The sequence below is a fragment of the Nannobrachium achirus genome (assembly GCF_963921795.1).
Source record: "Nannobrachium achirus genome assembly, chromosome: 1".
Taxonomy (NCBI): domain Eukaryota; kingdom Metazoa; phylum Chordata; class Actinopteri; order Myctophiformes; family Myctophidae; genus Nannobrachium; species Nannobrachium achirus.
In genome coordinates, this window is record NC_137810.1 from 25,168,797 (window position 1) to 25,192,433 (window position 23,637).

At 43.1% G+C, this 23,637-nt stretch overlaps 1 protein-coding gene across 1 annotated transcript in view; it reads right to left on the bottom strand.

Annotated features, from left to right (window-relative positions):
• Window positions 1-641: 641 nt before the first annotated feature.
• Window positions 642-23,637, bottom strand: part of faf1 (Fas (TNFRSF6) associated factor 1) — a 92,806-nt gene continuing 69,810 nt past the window's right edge. The window contains exons 15-19 of the mRNA XM_080735126.1: window positions 23,533-23,621; window positions 18,282-18,362; window positions 17,987-18,064; window positions 12,851-13,066; window positions 642-1,956 (exon numbers count right to left, since the gene is read on the bottom strand). Of these exons, the coding sequence (XP_080591252.1) occupies window positions 1,873-1,956; window positions 12,851-13,066; window positions 17,987-18,064; window positions 18,282-18,362; window positions 23,533-23,621 (548 nt within the window). The 3' untranslated portion in view covers window positions 642-1,872. The remainder of the gene's footprint in view (window positions 1,957-12,850; window positions 13,067-17,986; window positions 18,065-18,281; window positions 18,363-23,532; window positions 23,622-23,637) is intronic.

A 23,637-nucleotide genomic window follows, 5' to 3' on the forward strand; every position in this document is an offset into this window, starting at 1 on the left:
TTTTGTAACTCCATTTTCCCCAGACCTTTAAATTAAGACAATTGGCATGGCTTAGGGCCAATGCATACTCCACTTTTAGAGACAAATGTATTTCTGTTCGACTGTGTCTAAACTGCAATATAACGTCATTCAGAGGTTGGGTACTGTCATTGATGTGAAATTGTGACTCCCCGAACCGAACCGAAATACATTTGTCTCTAAAAGTGGAGAATGCATCGGCCCTTAGAGAGTTGTATGTTTTCCAAACCAACCAAGAAACCTCACATTGATGTCAGGCCTTTTAGCCTTCTATACCGTTTTATATTTCAATCACAGCCTAAACATCAAAATAAATCCCTTTATGTTCGGTCTGCTGACAGACTTCCCTGAAAACACCTTGTTTAACTGGCAGACTAACGAGAATTCATTTAATTGTAATGTATGTAGTTTAAATTGATCTTTACTCAGATCCCCACATAGTAAAGAAATGGGTATTTTCATGCTCTTCATAACTTTAGGATGAACTTACAACCTGCACGCACCAAAAAAAGAGAACCTCACACGTGCAGGAAAACCTGAACCGCTTTAAAAGAATACACCAACATGAAGCATACTGTACTGTGAGCCTTGTGTGAACAACAGACTGTTGGCCGAGACAGATCAATGTTCATATATATTTTATATAATGTATATCAAACTAAAACTAATACAGCATCAAACTTAAAAAGAATTGAGGGGGAAGAAAAAAAAAGAAAACAAAAAAAAAGAAAACCTGAACGACGGAGCAGTTGATTGGCTTGTGGAGGAGCGGATGTTAAAAACCACGGGCAGGTTCAGGGAGAGAGGACTTCCCCCCAGTAGAAGGCCGTCTCTGTGGCCAATAAGAGCTGGAGGGGTGGAAGAGGGCTATAAAATGGGTAGCAGGGCAGAGGGCAACACTATGGGATAAGTTAAGGGGGGTGGGGGGCTGGAGGTCAAGGTCAACAGAAGCAGGGTGTTCAGGTACAGGTGACGTAGTCCAGCCTTCTCCAGGTTAACAGGGCTTTCTGGCTGATTTTTTCTTTTTTGTTTAATTTTGTTTTTTTGTTTGTTTTTTTCTTTATTTTTAGCATTTCTTTATTCAAACACACACACACAAAAAAAAAACATGATCTAAAAAAGCAGCCTTGGTGTGTTTAATGTGGAGGGTGGTGGCAAAAGTCCTTTTTTCAGGTGTGCGACAACAATCTTGTCTATTCAGTCTTTTAATTACTTTTTTTTTATCATACTGTGTGGTGTTTTTTAATGAGAGGAAACCATCGTACAGCAGTGTGGGGCACCGAGTCGAAAGAAAGAGGGAGCAGAGGGAGCCGAAACAGCGAGCGACAGAGAGAGAGAGAGAGAGAGAGAGAGAGAGAGAGAGAGTGAGGGGGGGGGGGGTGGGGGCAGTGGGGCGAAATTGAGTGTTTGGCTGTGTGCTTGTGATACTGTCTTTGCTTCTCTGTGCATTGCGTGTACACCAGGCATTCATGTACCACGAACAGGCCGAGAGCAGAGAAGTTTACTTCCTTGTCTGTGTGGGTATTATGCTTGTGCACATCTGTGTGCATGCCAGTGTGTCTCTGTATGTCTGAGAGGTGGTGTGTGTGTGTGTGTGTGTGTGTGTGTGTGTGTGTGTGTGTGTGTGTGTGTGTAGGTGTGTGTGTGTGTGTGTGTGTAGGTGTGTGTGTGTGTGTGTGTGTGTGTGTGTGTGTGTGTGTGTAGGTGTGTGTGTGTGTGTGTGTGTGTGTGTGTGTGTGTGTGTGTGTGTGTGTGTGTGTGTGTAGGCCCAGACTGTAGGCCCATGCTAGATGACTAGTGTGTCCAGACAGCTAGTCAGTCAGTCAGTCCACTTGGCCGTGCGGAGGGCCAGATCTACTCTTTAGCTTCCAGGAACAGAGTCTCCTGAGGAAACAATTTGGCCTCCAGCAGAGTGGACCCTGGATCCAACTGGGTGATCTGGAAAGAACAGGAGGGAACAGAGAAGGGGTTCAAGAGAACATTAGAACTCACAGATGGTTTAATAGCTTGCACACAGAACTGAGTGAATATATATGTGTGTGTGTGTGTGTGTGTGTGTGTATATATATAGAGTATATACAGTACACGCACGCGCGCGCACACACACACACACACACACACACACACACACACACACACACACACACACACACACACACACACACACACACACACACACACACACACACACACACACACACACACACACACACACACACACACACACACACACACACACACACACACACACACAGAGGACATACATCAATCCTAGCAATGTTAGACTGTGTGTGTTGTGTATTATTCAAACATGGTGATTGAACGGCTGGATGTGGAGGTAGTAATCGGAGCATCTAGCACTTTGTTTCCCTAAGAGCTCCATGGAGATTGTTTTCTTAAGGACACCTCAATCCAGAACAAACCACCAAGGTTTACAGTCCTGGCATTTGTCTCACACAGACAGAGAGAGAGAGATAAAATTATGTAACTTCTTACTTTGTATCTTATTTAAGTCTATAAACATGCTTTGGTAATTATCTGTTTTGTCTGACCAAAACATCATGCCAGTAGAGTCTCATTGAACTTGGAGAGAGAGAGAGAGAGAGAGAGAGAGAGAGAGAGAGAGAGAGAGAGAGAGAGAGGCACACTAAAGAGTTTGTGTTTTCTGTCTGATAATGATCACTAATTTCCGCATTACAAGGTCAAAGAGTAACATAGCCTATAATGGCAGAAGAAGTACAGCATGTCTGTGTGTGTCAATACAACAGCCACACTGTTAAAGAGGGACAGGAGTAATGCAATGCCACCCACTGCGAAGCTGATCAAGTTAGCCATGTTGACGTAAGGGGGGTCTGTCCATTTTAAACCTGCGCTGTTAAAATGGACAGACTGACACAGTGACACACGCGCACGCACGCACGCACATACACACACACTGACACCCACCCACCCACCCACCCTGTGGGCCTCCAAGCTTATGTGAGCTAATCAGTGGTGGGGTTGTGTTACATAGGCCCGGGTCCAACACCTCTGGGTGAGGTGGTGTGACATGGAGATGTGTCCAGGGCTTATCCTATGGCTGTGGTGTCAGACCCTGTGATTAGAGTTCCTATTCTAGCCCCTGGTAAGATAATTAAGCAGCTTGCTGGATTGCACTGCTACCTGCCTCAGAAGGTCAAAGGGGAAGCCGAGCATGGCCAGAGGTCAAACTCACACCCAGACAGGCTGATAGGTCACCGATTGAAGGAAGTGAAGCGTGAACTGTGATCGTGAACCGATTCAGAACTTCACCTTGCTTTACAGTCTGCTGGCTGGTGACTGTCTCATCTTGGAGTTAATTACAATATATATTAATACCCAGTATACAAAAACAAAATAAAATATTTATGATACACAATTTATAGAGATGTGTCCAATAATAACGTAAGTAAGCCATGCCAAGCCATGAGGCCCATAGGGCAGGAGCCTATCTCCTGTTTGTCAGACAGCTTGATGTACAAGTACTTCCCCTGGACATGACGCTAGTACGTTGCAGGGACCCCTTCCAACCCAATAACTACATATAGGACTACAAAAGAGTAATTATAATGCTAGACTAGGGTTTGAACAAAAAGGCAAAGAAACAAAAGAACAGCAAGTCTATTAGAAGGTCGAGGGTGGCTATCCAATTCCCAGAGGTGGTCGGGAATATCACACCAGCAGCAGTGTCATAGGGCGGATTCACACTGCAATCCGTTTGATTAGAACTGATTCTGAAAACGGTTGCTGGTTCACGCTGGCCAGCATTCACATTGGCAGACCTTCTGGCCTCCCTGGAGATCACTAGCACTATACAGCCCGGTCCTATAGGTGGCGGTATGCACATAGTGTCATCAACTATGCGACATTGCTGATGGTGGTCGCCAATAAATTCAGGCACGAAAGCTGGTGTAACAATTCAATGACGCGCGACAGCGCAGTGTGGTTACCAGTGTTGCGGTCTTGGGTCGAGCGACGTTCCCTGATCTACAAGCTCACAATGCCTCGCATCCGCGACGCTTTGTGAGCTTGTAGATCTGCTATTTTCCAGGGGCAGAAACGTGCAGAATGATGAGCCAGTAATAAACGTGCAGAATGATGAGCGAGTATCTGTGTCAGACCTCAGACGTCCAGCGTAGCACACGTTATTATTTTTATTATTTAATATATATAATCAACGTAGCCTACAATTGAAACGCTTTCACAAGCCACAGTGTGGCTTAATATTCACATTAATGGCACGTCAAGCAGGCATAGCAGTGCCAAGGAATCTATAACATCGAAACAAAAGTCAGGGATATAGGTTATTTTCGGTTTGTTTTCATGGTTTAACTTGTAGGCTAGTGCTTTCTCTTTCTGCTTTTCTTTCCCGACGGGCGACAGCAGGAGTATAGCTGCTACGCATCATGCACACGCATGCATGCACGCACGCACCAATCTCTTTCCCCCCCGCTGTAAATCTGATCCTAGAGCAGCATTATCATCTCACAGTTACAGCCATACTTCATGTCGCTGCCTCGCGGCTAATAACGGACCTGAATCTGATCCTAGGTCAGCCTAAACAGCACAGCAGTGACAGCACACAACTACACGCATTGATTGATTGATTGCTTGCTTTACGGTTTGCATAAAAAGCAAAAAGTACACACACGTCTCACACACACAGTACGGGTCCTCTCGGGTTAAACACATGATGATTACAGACCTGTGTTCCGAATGTTTTAACGGAGCGGTGGTTCTGGCCGTTCCGTCTCACTTTCACCCTGCCCTGCGCTCAGTGCGCTGGTGCGAGACAATAAATAACTGTTCGCCAATTGTTACTTCTCTCAATTGGAAGTACATGACACCAGTCCAGCGCACCGCAGTAGTAGGCTAACTGGTGATATAAAAAAATAATTTTAGAAGACAGCCCTACAAGCAAGCAATCTCTCTGTGAGACGAAGTCGCTGATCCCATGGCCATGTCGACAACTGTTACCCAGTGTTTATTTGTGCCGACGCCTGACTCGTCGACATTATATGAGGTCACGTTCAACATCAATACCGGTTTTGAGGACGGTTGCTTCACACTGCTGCTCACCGGTCTCGAGGTCGCACAATGCAGTCTCGAGACTACCTCTTGAGGTGGTTTCGAGGCTATCCGTTTCTAAGGAAAACCGCAAGCTTCACACTGTCAAAACCGGTCTAAACATCTGCCAAGTAGCCTCGAGACCGGTCCCAAGACCGCAGTGTGAATCCGCCCTTAGACTCCCTCTCTCATGTCCTTGTCCTCATTTCAACGTGTCACTAAGACTCTTGACTTCTCAGCGGGATCGTTGGGAGCCCCGCGCTGGCAGGGAGGGGCTGTCAAATCAACCTAACACACCTCACCTAGTTAACTGCCTCTTAGCACTGCGGGGGGAGAGGAGTGGCCCAAGATAGCATAGTAAGAAATTAAATTGCACGCATCTTTGTGAGTGTGTGTGTGACCCCCATGTGTATTTCTTTGAGTGCATGTGTGTGTGTGTATATATACACTTTAAAATTATAACTTGACGGTGAGGAGAAAAACTGCCAACACAACTGTGCAGTTCCTTTCCCCACCTCAGGAGTTGTGCTTCACAAATGGCTGCCATGCTAATGAACCTGACAGGCTGTTATGACACCACAGCATCAGGTAGGAGTAAATGAGGCTTTGGGGTGGAGCAGGTGTGTGTGTGTGTGTGTGTGTGTGTGTGTGTGTGTGTGTGTGTGTGTGTGTGTGTGTGTGTGTGTGTGTGTGTGTGTAGGAGTAAGCACACGGGAAGGTGTGGGCGCTGAGTGTGTATGTGTACATAGTGAGTCTGTGCACTTGGGACATGGGACGGGGTTGGAGGGGTGGGGGGTGCAGCATCTGACTCCGAAAAGTGGAGAAACAAGATGCCACACTGACACAGGAGACGAGCGCCATCGGTGATTGTTTACATTGTTATCCAATTAACAAACCATAAGCACAGAGGCATCTGTCAACAAACAAAGCTGTTGTTTTTCATCTGCTCTGCTCGAGCCACACTCTCTCCATCAGCACATACAACCATACATACTTACACACACACATGCTAAATACATACCTACTCTACATACTGCACACATACATTACAAACATAATACAGCACATGCATGTATACATACAGTACATGTATACAGTACACATACATGCATACAGTAGATGTTCAGGCCGCATAGCAGCCTTCACACCCAGATTTCAAAAGCAAAATCTAGTTTCAAATTTATATGGACATGTCAAACAACGTGTCATGTTTTGAGACAATTCTCTCCTGTTAACATTAAAACGCGTAGGGGACATGACGTATCACATTATGAGACCATTCATTGCGAACACAGGTGGGACATGAGCCAAATATTGGTTTGTGCCACTATGTGGCCCTCACATCTACGTTGCACCGCCGATCAGACTGACCGATATGAGTCATGCCCATGTACCTGTCTATCTCTGTCCCTTTGGTGCACATATATGGACATGTACCTGTCTATCTCTGTCCCTTTGGTGCACATATATGGACATGTACCTGTCTATCTCTGTCCCTTTGGTGCACATATATGGACATATGTCAGTCCTTGTCTCTTTTATACACATATACGTACGGAGATCCCTGATGTCATCAGTATATGGCATATATTGGTACGCCCACATATGGGCATAACGGCTGGATTGGCAGTTCTGGACAAATGTACAGTATATCCATATGCCTATGTACTGTATGTACATTTTGGTCGGATCAACGATTCTGGATAACCGTATATCCGAACACCTCAACTCCCCAAGAACAAGAGAACAAGAATTGGTGGTAAGGTGGATCTGTGATTGAAGTTACAACAAAATGGTATAATCATACCATGACAGTGATTACCAACACACCACAATCAAATTTAAATTTGAAACCTGAACTCAAATAAAGGACAGATGGTATTCATCTGAGTCTTGGATGTTTTATCTAATATTCCCTTGTGAATTGCATGAAAATGTGTGTATATTGGGAAATATTGTACTTGGTCTGTCATCACATTTCACAATAAAATCGTACATTCATATCAATGAATATATACATCAATATCAATGTACCCAATACCCATCATTATTAAGAGGCAGATATCATAATTAAGGTAATTCAGGTAGTTAGCACATAGGGTGGAGCTTCAAATAAACACTCAAATTGCAAATCCCTTCATCCAAATGAATAAAACAACGATAATGGGGGAGGCTTCGTCGTGCAAAGAAAGGAAGAAAGATAAAGAAAGGGGGAAAATAAACATGGGGCCCTCAAGATGTCAGCTTTCCAACATAATCAAAAGTGCAGCTGAAATAACGCATTTTTAATGAAGCCATTACTGGGCCCTACTATGTTAATTAAAACCAAATAACTTGTCTGTTTTAAACTAGTGTTGTCAAGTGTTTATTTGGCCAATTACAAAAGCAGTGGGAGATCATTATCTGGTGCCAGAAGTGATGACAACACGTAGCGCAGGGGCGTGAACAGAACTGAACGCGGTGCATCAAAGAGAGAGAGAGAGAGAGAGAGAGAGAGAGAGAGAGAGAGAGAGAGAGAGAGAGAGAGAGAAGGGACGGGGGGGCTAAAGGGGACAAAGCCAGTGCCAGGAGTAAAAAAAAAAAAGTTTCGGCAGGTGGGGAGAAAACAAGGAGAAAAGGATGAAGGGCCAAATGAAAGGGAGTGGGCGAACATTTAAGCGTAGCAGTAGTAGTATGAGGGGAGAGAGAGAGCGAGAGAGAGAGAGCGAGAGGGGCACAGAGCCAAGATGAGAAATAAACAGGGGGAATGAGGATAAGGGGAGAGGGAACGTTGGATATTGGGAGGGGTTAAGGATGGGAAGCTCTGATACCCAGAAAAGTGTTTAAGAAAATATGTTCAAACTTAATAAGATTCATGAAGTACTGGATGTAGGATGAAGTACATGCATGCACATACAAACAGTCGCACAAGCACAGAGTTGCTGTTCAGAAACAGGGCAGCACGCCATTAGGACTGCATGAAACTACATCTACAATCGGCACAAGTGATACCTGGACAGGATATACCACGAGGAAGTGAGTGTGAATTGAACTACTTTAACAATAAACTGTATTAGTACATGTATTAGTATAATGTGAACATGACTCTCTCAGACGGCCACCAGAACAGATGTAAAATAGATTTCAATAAAACGTACAGCTTATTCTGTAGAGCTGTTTATTTGATCTACCTCTTTAGTTTTGTCTGGGAGCCATTCAGACCAACTCACAAGGTTCAAACATTTAACTGAGATGGAGCTGGAGGATGGATTAAGAGAATGTGAGAGCAGGGAGAGAGTACAGTATCACAGTAGAACAAATAAATAAAAGATTGGCTAGACAGTATTTGGGTGTCTATAAGCAGTGGGCCAAAGGAGCTGATTAGTGAGTAGAACAACCGACTAAACATGACTCCAAAATTTGTCCGGAGGAATAATTTAACAGGAAGTACAGTAGTACACTGGTATCAGATTATCTAGTGCTAATCACTCATGACTCACTGAATAGGGGAGCATATTGTGCAATGTGTGGACTTTCTTTATGTCATCTTTCGTTTGTCCTGCACCTGGAAACGACAGTGGATGTGCATGCACTACTGTATGTCTCTTAGTTATAAAAATGTAGTTTATTTCCAGAGCGTAGCAAAGCCTGGTACAAATAATGCCAGTGTAAGGCCTGCTGAAATAGAGGAGCTAAGCCGCTGATACCAAATGTTGTGGAAGAGACTGAATCCAGAAATTGGAGACTAATAATCCCACATCAGATACATGAAGGAGCCAAACAGACTGCCTGAGGACATCATCTGCTTAGGTTCCTCTGTTATTTCTGGGCCAATTACTGAGGGAAATGGGGCAGACGGACACACAGAAATAAAATGGAAAATGGCAGAAATGCACTGGAACTGGAGTGATGGTGGGAAAAGAGCCCCAAATACTTTGTGCTGAAATCCTTTAACATTCACTTGTCATTGAACTTTTCGTCAGTGCCACTTCAAGCCGTACAGCATGGCTGGTCTCAACACAGTCTTATACATCTTCCCTCTTACTCTTGCTGGTACCCTTCTGTCACAAATCAGTCCTGACACTTCCCTCCACCCGTTTTACCCTGCCTGCACTCTTCTTCAACTCTCTTCCACACCCTCTATTACTTTGGATTGTTGACCCCAGGTGTAGGAGCTAAATGGGTTGTTTTAGTTGTATCTGTGCACTGGATTGGATCATGGGCATATTAATAGGCTTGATAGATGAAAACAACACATTTGCATTTTGGTGTTGGGTGTTCTCCAGTGGCTATTAGTAATGGTCTTCACCTCAAGGCTGTTTTGACCATGGGGCTAAGGTGAGCTGGGAGCGATCATTTCTGTTGACCACATTTGGGGGAAATGCTCATTGTTTTCTTTATATTCTTTGCACAGATTATTGGAAACGTTTTTATATCTTATGATACTGAACTTAAAGGGGCACTCCACCACTTTTCAACCTATGTTCATATAATTGGTCCTCACTCAAAAATAGCTTTTTTCTTTCTTTTTTTTTTTTTTTCTCAGAGGAGGGCTGTGGGCAGGTCAGAAACCCATCGTCTTGTGACATCATCGGTTGCCAATCCAGCTTATAGAAACTGCAGGCTTTCTATTCCTGAAAAGTTGCAATTTTAAAGTGGAAGCCATTGTTCTCACGATAATAAAAATCTAAATATTTTTTTCAAAAATATTGATTACATTTTTTTTGGGGAAAATGATGATGTCACAAGACGATGGATTCTGAACTTCCCACAGCTCTCCTAGGAGACTTGGACTGAGTAGAAAAAAATTGTGATATTTTATCATGAACATTAGTGAGGACCTATTATATGAAGACAGGTTGAAAAGTGGTGAACTACTCCTTTAAGTATTTTTAAACCTGAGCTTTCTTTTGGACGTGAGTCCTTTAGTTTGCGTATCACAGGTATCCATCTCGCATGCATAAGCCTGTATCAGAGTCGGGTCCACGGTGGAAGGCTATCCACCGCGGTGTAGTGCCGTGTAGTCTTTTTGAGTCATAAAACTACAACGTTAACGCTCAAAAAGACTACACGGCACTACACCGCGGTGGATAGCCTTCCACCGCGGACCCGACTCTGATACGGGCTTTAGCCTACCGGCTGATGGATTTATTGGGGATCACTATCAGCCACTTTACCACCTCTACTCCTTGCACCCTCACTGTTCCACTGTCCAGCCTTTCTTTCACACACAGTCTTACCCCTGCTAACTTTCATTCCTCCTCTCTCTAGTTCATGCCTCCACTTTTCAAAACTCTCTTAAACCTGTCCCCTCCTCTCACTACATAATACAATGTTGTCCGCAAACATTATGGTCCACGGTGTGCCCTGCCTGACTTAATCCGTCAACCTGTCCATTACCAATGCAAAATCAACTTCACGTAACTGTTACCCAAACTTTGCAGGGGAAGGAGGACAACGTCCGCTTTGATTGCTATGGTTTGATGGATGCAACAGAGAGAGAGAGAATGACATGGAACAAAGGCATTGAGAACTGGGAAGAGGGTGAAAGAAGGTTTCAACAGTTGTGGCGCATTACAAATGCAATAGTGGTCTATCCTCTATCCTCTGATCCTGGCAGAGCAACATTGATGAGCGTCTGGCCGGGACAGAGGCTCTCTGCGCTCCCTCTCATTTAATTACAACACAGAGCTGCAGGATTAGACTTGGGCCTGTGTTCTCAGACTCACATTGGCACCTACTGTACCACTGTTCTGATTTCATCCCTCGTCTAGCTCCCAAAATATAATTTATTTAATCATTTCCCCATCATCATCTACTTTTTAATATAATTTCTGCTTTCTTTCATTGTCTTCCCTCTCTCTAGTCACTGGGTTCTCTTTCTTCCATTTTGGCACGCTCTCCATCCTCTCTCCTCCTCTACCGGCTCCTCTTTCTAATCCTCCCACCCTGTTTCTGTTGGAGTTTCATCCGAGATGCAGACACATCTTTATCCCAGTCTCAAACACACATGTTTACTCTTGATTATAAAGAGACAACTGTGAATCCTTTAAGTGACAAAGTTGTGAGCGGGGCATGTGTTTGCTCCAAAATGTTTGTGTATGTGTTGAAGTGTGCGATTGTGGCGAGATGAAGTGTGTGAGCTCTGTGTAAAAGTGTGTTAGTTTGAGGTGTTTGTAGTACCCCAGAGGTCCCTGCAGATGATGATGGCACACTGCCTGGGCAAGCCCACACACACACACACACACACACACACACATACAGTACATACACAATAACAGACCTCTACCCTATCACCACCCTCCATGCTTGATTAATGGAAATCTCACTTTTGTTTCCAGCACCACAGCTAATTAAGCAGCGAGTTAAAACAGTGCTCATTAGCTAGCTACCACAGATCCCGGTGACCAAGCCCTCTAATGACAGTTATTGCTGGCTGGCTGCTGCCTGGATACAACAGAAGAGCCATAGAGAATACTGATGTTAGTGCTGACAACTGTATCCCAACATAGACATAGTTTACTGTATACACAACGGGCTGATACTAATTAATATTCACTTAATACATCCATGTTGTTGGTGGGAGGTTTTGCAGTTGGCTTTTAACACACCCAGACACAGGTGTGAGGAAACCTACAAACTCACAAATAGCCACTACCACAAAATGCACAAATATACCAGAAACAAACGCTAAGAAAGTGACTACATAAAAAAAAAAAGACGAAAAAAAAGACGAAAAAAAAGATCTGAACAGATTTCTGTCAAGTCTGATTGTTAGTGTCAATTCTCAGGCTCAGACTTGTTGTTTTGTATATCTAGGGCAATTAAACAGCGACAGAGATCACTTTAAAAGGCACCGCTCACTTCACACTGGGTGTGATGACTAAATTGATTTGGTGTGCATTTAAAACTCACTTTTCAGTCACCTTCCACCCCCTATTGTTTTTTTTACTGTATGGCACATACAGTACATACACAGAATATTGTCTGATACTTTCCCATTGCTCGAAGCAGTGAAGCAGCCGGAAGACATACCATCGTGGCCTGTGCATATTATTTGGCCACCACCTGCATTCCTTCAGTGTTTGCCAGTGTATTCAGTGAAGGGCTAGGCTTATCTTTGTCATGAAACCAAATGTTCATCATGATTGGAATACCTTTTGAATATTTATTTAACGCATCATCCCCATCCCTGCAGTGCAACCTCCTGTAGACGTGCGCTGCTGTTTCGTAAAACGAGGGAGTTGTGCACAACCATGGTTAGGAAAGAAAGCCTGGAAAGGAGGAGTGTTTATGCAGTGTTGTGAACTGAATTGAGTGTTCTTGTTTAAATAGGTGAGGTGACTGATTAAGGATTCTATATTATATTGTTAATGTTGTCGCATCTTTGTATTCACCATGTTGTCATACTGTACAGCACAGGTTGCTCAGAAACAAACAATGACTTATTTGACTTACTTACTATTTGCGTTTGACATGGATCAAATATCAAGTGAATGTAATGATTTTTATTGGTCAATTGGTTCTGAACACATCTGAAAAACCACAGGAATCAAACAGGGCTTGATTTTTAAATGACGCACTATCGCTGCCACTTGTTGGGCACCAATTTCAGAGCAGGTATGCAAGAGTGTTTGTTTAAAAAACATTTGCGAAAGTTTGTTTGTGTAAAAAATCTGACTGTCTGCAAAGGCCTTTAGTCTGTGTGTGTGCGTGTGTGTGTGTGTGTGTGTGTGTGTGTGTGTGTGTGTGTGTGTGTAGTACTTACATTTCTACGAGGGAAGGTAGTGAGTAGTTTGAACTCATCAAAGGGGAATCCCTTGGACGCCACAAAGTCAAAGAGGACCTGCAGTTTACAACTGCCCAGGAAACGCCTTTCAAGGAACTGGCCGTTCGGTGTGCGGACACGCAGCTTGCTGATTGGCTCTCCTTGCTCCTCAATGGGCTCTGGCGGTAGGGCCTGTTCCAGTGACAAGCGGATAGCCTGCGAAAAGGGACACAGGACACATCTCTTTTTGTTTGTAAAGGGCATAGGAGAAACAGAGAAAAGGGTTGGCCATAAAGTCTTTCACAGCCCCCCCCCCCCCCCCCCTCTTATCGAATGAGAATCGATAAGAGAATCGAATCGATAAGCAGAACCGGAATCGCTAAAATCTTAACGTTTCCCATCCCTACCCACAGCCCTCCTATGAGACACAGACAGAGTAGGATTTTTTTTTGCTATTTTATCATGAACATTAGTGAGGACCAATTATACGAAGATAGGTTTAAAAGTGGTGAAATCGTCCTTTAACATAATCACAGTAATCCTTAATCATATTCCATCATATTCAAGAGCTTTTGGAGAAAAATGAGACAGACTCCATAGAGCACTGGGAGGTGTGTGTGTCTGTGTCCAGCTGAAGGTTGTTGCCGCCCGTTAATGTTATATATTCATCAAGGCAATTATGTTTCTGCACTCATTCTCGGTTTCAGACAAGAATCTTTCATTTGGTCCTAAAAAAACGCAGCTCATCAATTAATCGGTTAATCGATCCATAAGGTTATCAACTATCAATTAATGAATTAATCGATAATTTGCATCTCTAGTGTATGCACACACCACTACAGTATGTTGTAAAAGAGGCTAGCTGGTACACATTATAACCATTAATAGTCATGCACCGCATTGAAGCGAATCAACTCTGTGTTCCAAAGAGTAGGCTCCCTGGAGCCTCCCTCTCCAGGCCTTCCCCTCCCTGCTTGTTGTTCCTGTTGGGCCTGCCGGGGAACATATGCTGTGACAACATGCCCCGGCTTTATTTACACACCATAATGCAATTATATTTCATAAGAGTGTACAACAGTAGCTCATTAGCAGGTTCTGGTGTTGGGGTGGGCAGGGCAGGGCGCGTGCCGCTCCACTGTCCCAGCTCCCTTAGGTATAAGAGCTGATGCTGACTGGGTTTAAAGGGCCCCCACCAGGGACAGACACGCACACACGCACACACACACACACACACACACACACACACACACACACACACACACACACACACACACACACACACACACACACACACACACACACACACACACACACACACACACACACACACACACACACACACACACACACACACACACACACGTGCAGCGGGTGGACATGCAACCGCTGAGCGACAGAGACAGCCGCGCAGGCACCAACACACTTAGGTATGGACAGATAAACACGCACAGGCGTCCCCAAAGAAACCACAGGACACACGCCGGGCCTGGTCTGTAGCCCTGGCTGTTCCACACAAAGACGCATCCATGCATTACTCCCTCCATTCATCCTCCTCTCCCGCTCTGCTCAGGTAAACCGCAGAAAGCAAACAGATGAGTGGGTGGGAGGGAGAGAGCTGCACCTGACAGCCACACTGCTGTATGCTAAGACCCCCTGAAAGTGGTAAATAATGATGTCAACCCACACACACGCCTCAGTTCACCTTTTCTGCTACTTTCATCTCCCTCTCCCTTCACACAAAGGCACAAAATCACAGAGAGCATTCCCACTGGCTTAGTAGTCCCACTGGTGGGTGGTGATGTTTTTATTGTGTCTGGAATTTCAGTGGCAGTGATCATGAGTGAAGTCAACTTACAGTCGTTTTTAAAAAACTGTCACAAATTAAAAGATGGAACAGTCTACTGTACATTGGATTTCTGTTGTTGAATCTTGGGATCCCAGCCAGTTAAAGCTATTGAAACATATATATACACATGTACATATATATACACATGTACAGCAGCTTGTGATGCTGCAATAAGGCAGTAGAATCCATGACCCAAGTCCATAGTTCAAGATAACAGCATGTACAGATACTACAAATCACCAGTAGCCTGGACAGGAAGCTAATCATTTGCCACAGGGGGCCAGTAGATGCCAAAAGTAATCATCCACTTTCACCAATTCAGCAGCCAAATGCAACTCTGGAATAGATACTCTAAATGGCTTGTATTGCAGAAAGATTTGAGAACCAGAGCCTAAATTGATCAGCACATGCCAACTGCCCACACTTCTATAGGATGTTGCATCAGTGGACATTTTTCTGTAGCGGAACTGTAGTCTGTTGGCTCTAGTGATGGGACGATATGAAAATTTCATATCATGATTATTGTGACCAAAGAAATCACAATTTACAATATTATCGCGATAATCAAAATCCATAATCCTGGGGCGGAACATTTGCCAAAAAATAGCAGATCTACAAGCTCACAACACGTGGCATTGTGAGCTTGTAGATCGGCTATTTTTTGGCAAAGACATTTGATAGAGAGTGAAAAAAGGACACTGTCCGGATATGCAGCTCGGCAAATAAAAGGTAAATTGAACCCAGTGCATGACGGAGGATGATATCACGATAAATTAAATCTCCACCATACGATTATCGTGAGTGCTTTTTATCACGATAATAAATGATAATATCGCTTATCGTCCCATCCCTAGTTGGCTCAGAGGAAAACATCAGACAAGGACATAGTGCGCATTGCATTGTTTAAAACACACATGCGCGATTGCGCGCGCACACACACACAAAGGGTTCAGCTAGTAGACTGTGTAGTGATATAATTAAGAAGGGCTTGCCTGGGGGGTCTTTTGTTATCATCTGTTTAACTTAAGTGACAAATCATCTGAGCTACCTGGGTCACCTGATACCCCTCCGCACCCGAGGCTCATTGCTGCTGAATAAACAGCAATCAGCTCAGACTACACTGTATTAGTACAGAATATATTACAATACAGCTTCTATCACCGCACACAATCATTGTTTTCTTGTACATGTGGGTGTTTGCCCCCTATTCACATACAATAATTGTTTTTCTTTGACTGAATGTGTATTTACTTAACCGTGTGTGTGTGCATGGATGCATGCATGTGTATGTCTTTGCATGTGTATATGCATTGCACAAGTCCTTTGTTCATTTAAGTTTCAATAGGAGGCTGTGCGCTGTACCAATATAGGGTATTTAAATGGAACAATAACTTGTGTGTGTTTATGTATTCTGAGATTAACAGGGACAGGCCTCACAGCATCCACAACCTTCAGTGTTGTGCAGAGGTTGCATGTATTGTATATTAACCTAGGCCTCACATTCAACAGAATACATTAATTGGCTCTTTATTCTGAAGTGACAGTATGACAAAAAGATTAACTGGACAATGTGTTCTTACAGCACTTTCATAAGCAGTGAGATCCAGTGTAAATAGTACATTTCAATTACTTTCACAGATCATGTTTCTCACGTTAAATATCCTTTTTTGTTATTGTAGAGCATGCATGCTCCTTTCCATCTGTAATCACAGTTTTTCGAGATAGAGAAATGATAAGCACTGGTTCTCTATGTGGTCCTTGAGGGGGGACCAGAAGATGCCCAGCTAAATTATAGATAGGAACCAAATGGACTGTTATTGATCTGTAAAGGCCAGGACATACCAGGAACGTTTACTTCATGCAATTAAGATTTGCATTAATTTAAACTGCTGTTTGTGTTATGAGTACTTTGACAAAGAATTTGAATATTACCCTGTGACAAAGTGACCAGTGATATTACACGCTGCTCCTGGTGTTTAGTGTTTACAGACCGTAAGAATGTGCAAATGGTACAGACAGGTCCATTTAGTTCCATTTGTAATAGAGGAACACATAGACCAGCCAACATTTTGGGCCTTCCAGATCTCCCACAGTTCTATTTGCCTATGGTTAAAATTAATAGAATTTCCAGCTCCTGTTCATCTATGTTTTGTACGTAAATATGTGAAACTATGAAATTAGAATTCCAGTGACTTTATTATGTGTTATCAAAATAAACAATTGTGTGGGAACAGACATTGTGAGGCTTTTGTGTGATGACTGATTGAGATCTTTCCCCAAACTTATTTAACATATAGGGTGCCCAGGATTATTCAACATTTAATCGGCAGGTGCCCATGGCAATTGGCAACCCACCATTTTACCTACCTTTGAGGTCCTGGCAAAAAAGTATCAGAGTAAATGTAATCCAAGTATGTCCTGTTTATTTTCACGATAGTATTTTCTTTCAGTCAGGACCGTTTTTAAACAATCGCGGGCCACAGTGCTTTTGTAACGGCCGGTAGAGGAGGCCACGTTTTAAACATGAAGGTGATTTAAAAGTTAGATTAGGAGAAAAATGCATGTTTGTGCAGCAGCGTTACACTGAAGTGAATCAGGGAGACAGACATCCCGGTCACGTGATCTCGCGCTGCATTTCGGGAAATGGAGTGTTTTTCGTCACCGCGGAAGCCTGATACAGTAGCTACATACAGTATAGTTTACTGTACAAGCGTCAATGGGCATACAGAGACATCAAAGAGATTGACGCGTTGGCACATTGTGGACCTCTAATGAGTTAATATTAGCCTTTATTGTAAATGCACTTGGAAATATATCATTGCTGTCCAGTGGAAACCTCATATGTTCAAAATGGTAAATTTTCAGGATAATAAATAAATAAATGCACAAGCTCACAACGCGTCACATTGTGACATGTTTGTGTGACACTGTAGTATAATGAAGTAGGGCATTCAATTATGGAAAACATATTTAAAAGTTGAAATATGGAGATTTCTGCCCGTCAGCAATGATATACTGTATTTGTTAGGTCCGTTTTTTTGGCCACTAACTCCCAGCTAGAACATGTATTATAGGTGACATCAGTGTAAAATGCAAAATTTTTGCAACTTCAACCTTTTCCCATACCACATTAACAAATTAACCAAAGATTTAAACAAACAGTCGGTGAGTGGATGTACTGCAGTTTGAGGAAACCCCATGAACCCATTAATGTTCCCATTAGTCTGGCAAGGAAATTGAAATGAAATCCCCCATTTGGGTGGAAAATCTGTGCCATTTCTGGTGCTCACCTCCTTCTCGTCCTCCTGCTCTTTTTTCATCCGTTCCTGACGAACCTGCTCAGCCTCCTCTCGCTCCTGGGCTTCTCTCTGAAATAGAAAAAATACTCATCATTTCATCAACACAGTAAAGAGTTACAAATGGATAAATTAATATAGAGGATTTTACAGTGTTCTGTGACATGGCCTAGAGTCAAATAAGCTAAAACAGCCATAGGGTCATTTGTATTGTATTGTATAAAATGTCGAAATGAGTTTGACACCCCTGTATGCATGTTATAAACTTGAGCATGATTTTGTGCAGTACCTTCTTACGGTCTGCTTCTAGAGAGACTTGGTATGCTTCGTCTTGTTCTCGCTTCACCGTCTCCCTCGCTTCACGTTCATCCTAGAGGGGGGACAGGCAGAGATGAAGAGGCAGGGGGTCATTACTTACAACACAGTAAAGAAAAACTAAAGCAGATGCAATGGATGGGAGAGAGAGAGAGATGAATGTTGATTGTTGTTTGTACAAACACCAGGTATGAATGAGTACCAGAGAGGAATTCTCTGTCCTGCACTTCCTTTACCAGATCCAGGGCCTCTTTTATGTTCCTTTTCTCTTGCCCATCTATTTTTCACTGTGCCCCTTCTCTTTCATTCTCCCATTCATTCTCCATCCCTCCCTAACTCTCTTCCTGTGTGTACAGAGGGAAGGGGACAGCAGGCCTTTCTCTCTTTACCTGCTGTGGCTACAGAGTGGTTGTACAGAGAGCCAGGACAAAATAACTGTGTCCATTGTGTTAATAATAGCATGAAGCCATTTGATTCTTCTGTTTCGAGTGCCTATAATGTGTGCTAGAAGGGTTGGGACAGGATGAGGCCATTGTGACGATCAGAGGGCTAAATTGTGGCTGGTCCGGGGCAAATGGAAGGGACACTGTATTGTTGTTGTATTGAATATGAAAATAAAAACGGATACATTAGTCAAGTGCTTTTGGTTGGCATAATATTTAACACTGAAAAGAAACTGTAATTGAGTGGCAGAGAGGGACAAAGAAATCCGTTTATGATGTACTGATCCGAAGTCACGCAACTAAGTCACATAGTTGTTACTGGGAAATGTGTATTTGGTCTGATTGAATTACCTTAATTGCTGGACTATAAGCCGCACCTGAATATAAGCCGCACCAGCTAAATTTAGAACAAAAAACAAATGTTTACATATATAAGCCGCACCGTTGTATAAGCCGCAGGGTTCAAAACATGGGAAAAAAGCAGCGGCTTATAGTCCGGCAATTACGGGTACACCTTTTTCCACTATTAGGATACTCAAACCCTAACCATATACTTTGTTAACTGGAGTCCCCCAGGGATCAGGAGAGAGAACCCCACACGTTTTGAGATGAAACAGCCTGAAAGCACACAAGCTAGCCTCGACTACCACTACATTACACAAGCTAGCAGTAACCACCCACATACAATTGTAGACTGATAAATTGAGTTAAACATATTTTACCCTTTAACAAACAATGAAATTAGGATAAATTCTGCCTCTTTCCCATACATTACATTTGCCAAGTGATCTGAAAACAGCTCCAATGCTGTCAGAAGACACACAGACAACCTCAAAGACATGCACACAACAGTGAGTAGTCAGTCCAACACCAACTAGTGATCTAAAACAGACAACAGAAATGACTGAGGAGTCAGTGAGGTTAGATGTTGTGACAATGTGTCGGTCCAGCTGCTCTGTTCTCAGACAGACACAAGAGTCACTGTCAGACAGGAATGTCTGAGTTGGTAGACATTTGTGGTCGTGTCTGAGTCTGCTCTGGGAGAGAGAGGAGAGGAGTAAAACATATAGACGTAAGGGGCATGAAGAGAAACTAAATGAACAGCAAAGCTAATTTGCCATTTGCGTGAAATGCATGCTTTGATAATATAGTTGAGATTAGTCCATGTGTGATGCTTACTTCTGCTACAATAAATAAGAAATGTCATTGGAAGAGTCTAAAAGCCTTGATTGCTACACCAACATGTACAAAATGTCTTTGAACCAACCAACAATGCCATCCTTACAGCAACATTTCTGATGGGGATATAATATATTGTATATTCAACACATTGTAAACACATATTTGTTTATACCTATCACATCCCGTGGGAACAGTTTTCATCTTCACCCAGCTATAGTACCATGCATAGTAATACATAAGGACCGCAGCAATACACAAGAAACGGAGGGGGAGAGTCATTTAATCCGGTTGCTCCGTAGGTCCGGACGTAATTGTTTGTCTCCGTAACCTTACGGACAACACTCAACCTGACGGATCAAAACCGATAAAAACGTACGTACGCTTGAACTACCCGGCCGTGGCGAACTTTTGTCAACCGTGGCAGTAGTGAGGACAATTACTTATAACAGCGGTTCTGAAACAAACTATATGTGTCCCAACAAGAAATATAATTTTAGCAAGAAACGGTAAAAAAAAAAAAAAAAAAAGGAACGTCATTGCAACCAAGAAGACGTCATTCCTCACAGGAACGGCTGTGCATTGGCATGAGAATACATACACACAAACGCGGGCGCACACACTCACACCGCCTCTCATCCAAAAGCGCGATGGGTGCAGTGCACTGTGTTATTATTACTCAGTCTGGGTGGTTAAATCTGTACCCTCGCGGAGTTGCATTTACCGCGATAATGTTGCGACAGACAGCAGCTGCAGAACCAGTCGACTGTTACAAAACATCACGTTGGTCGCCGGGTAAAGAAATTCTTTGGTTCTACATATTTTGGCTAAAAATGCTTCGGTTTTTACACGTGTGTGCTGTGCAGAAGATCCCCTCCATGTGGCGCGCGGCTCCAACGGGAGCAGAATTGGAGCGGAGAGTGGGTCGGCACGTACATAATGCATAGAGCAACTATGTATGTCGACATAACTACCGTACGTACTGTCTCACCCAAAAACGTACACAAAATCAACCATACGTAACTATAAATGGCCCTTAACTCAATTAGCGCCGATCCCGAGAATACTCGTGAAAAATACTCGAGTAGCACATGGTGCCGATCCCGAGTATACTCGCGAAAAGTACTCTATTACTGGAACGGCGGTTCTCCTACCCTGTAGCCTGGCGGAAGGTCCTGAGACGATCGCCCTTGCCGATTCATCATCATCACGGATCCACGAGCACAAAATAGTAATCCCATAACATTGAGGCAGACGGGGAATCTCATCTTTAATGTCCATTATCTCAAAACAACACTTTTAAAGGGAGGATGGCAGTAGATTCTCGCTTATATAACACATGTTGAAAAGCACCGATCCGCCATTACACAACAGTATGTTGATGACGAGCGATTCCGGTGAATGACGTGATGACATCAAACCGGAAGTGTTTACGCTATGGACTTCTGGCCTTCAAAATAAGACAACGGTCGTGGATGCAGCCTGCGGGAGGCACGCTGGACATTTTAATCCGTTAATTTCAGGAGCACTAAATTAGTTAAGTGCTGCCCACAGAGGAGTGTGGAGGGGGGGAGCAGTTAGGGGTGATATATGGACACTTCAACACATTGCTGAGGACTGGAATCATACCTGGGACCTCCAGAGTCCTAGACAGGCTCACTAACAACTCAGCTATGACACTTCATTATTACACTTCAGACCTACAGTACCTACGGATCTCAGCTGTTGCCTCGTTCCTGCAACAAGGCTGGCGTGACCAATAACCACTATAATGCACACCCTCTCGTGTAATATTACATAATATATTAAATATGATTGAGCATCAAAGGAGATTTAATTGGAATAAAGACACACAACACTAAAATCATATATAATAAAACAATAAATAAATACCAGACTTAAAGACACCAGTCTTCCTACAGTATTTCTTTTTTTTTATGTGCTTTATAAATTAAAAAAACAACTTGAATGTGTGAACCCGGTAACCACCACTGATGCTGTAGTGAGCATACTTTGGATACTTTCTGCTGTTACTGGTTTTCTGACAGATAGCATGTGAGTTATCCAATGTGAACTTAGGGCACAGTATTAGCAATACTAAAAACAACCACAGAGAATTGTTGTCACTCAGCCATCCACCCATCTGTGAAGGCCTTGCCCCAAGGTTGTTTGTGACAACAGTCATTCCTCAAACACGGTTCCCATGCTAGAAAGCTATGCTCACAATAAAAACCATTACAGCCGCATTGTTAAGATAGTGGAGCTGCCTGAGTGACAGGTCTTGCTTGCTGGATAGATGGTTGGCTGACTGACTGACTAATTGTTTAACGGTTAAATTCCTAATATGGTATGACATACAGTAGGGCTAATGTAGCTACAGTTGACAAAAGCAAACTAAAGAGATGTTTGAGAGATGAAAAGCCTAGGAATGATGATAGAATTTAATATAATGTAATGTAATACTTTTTTGGACACCTATTCTCTGAGTAAGGTCAGATGACGATGACACAGTGACCCCCCCTCCCCCCCAAAAATAGTTCTAATGTAACTTGTTCACTATTATGTACCTAATTGTAGCCTGCAACACCATGTAATCTCTTTAATTTACCTCACTTATTGCCTAAAAGTAGATACGACTAAAGATATAAAGCACAATTCAAAAACAACTACAAATTCAATATAGCCAAGACATAACATGGCATAATTCCCATAGTACCGACACAGCTGACTCTTAACCAAAACCCACCAAGAGTGCAAGGCAGCAATAATATAATGCCATTCTTTCTCTTGTTTGATGTCACTGAGTACACGTTTAATTGAAGGGAACGTTAACGGTTTGCCTGTGACAAAGGCTAGAGTGATTCAGGGGGTCAGGTGAAAGTCTTTGACACTGAGGGGACCTCCCCGTCCCTACTGTCCCAGATTCCTGTCTCCGACATGAAAGACTAGCGCCACTGTTCCCTGGCTTTCTTCTCTGGAGTGGAGCTCTAAATGGTGTTTGTCCACATTCTATTGGATTAAAAGAACCAGTCGACAGACACAGGGCACAGAACAGGGCTGACCACACACTGGTTAAATGAGAGAAGAGTCTGTATCCCGTGCCTATTCAAAGACCGTCATCTACACAGTAGTACTCTACTCTGGACAATGCTATGTATTTTCTCTTTGCCATTGTTTCCTCAGTAGAGTTCAGCATAGGCTAACTATTCCTGATCTGTCCCAGCATGTTACCATTTAGCTCTGCAGCAGAACCAGGGGAAATAACTAAAATGTTCAAATGGCCCTGTACTACTGTAGGCCTCTATTCTTTTTTAAGTTATATATATATAATAATAAAAAATATCCAGTTTCAGATAACAGACTACAACATTTGAGCTAATTTAATTATCATTGGAATAAATCTACCGGTACATGCCTTTTATTTAACTGTGGTAAAAACCTTGTATTCACCTTCAACAGACAGAATCTGGTAATTTCTCACACAGCCTAATTTATACAGATTTTCATTATGTGTGTTTAGGTTGAAAATCGAGAGCTACACCGACATGCAACAAAGTATAAATTAGGTTAAATTCGAAGGTCCCTGACTGCTTCATGCGTCACCTCATCTTTGATGTCTTCTTGTTGCTGTGCTGTGAAGATTTCCATCGCCCCCATTAACCTCATCATCAGCTCATCCACAGTCGTGTTGCCTGATGAAAGATTAGA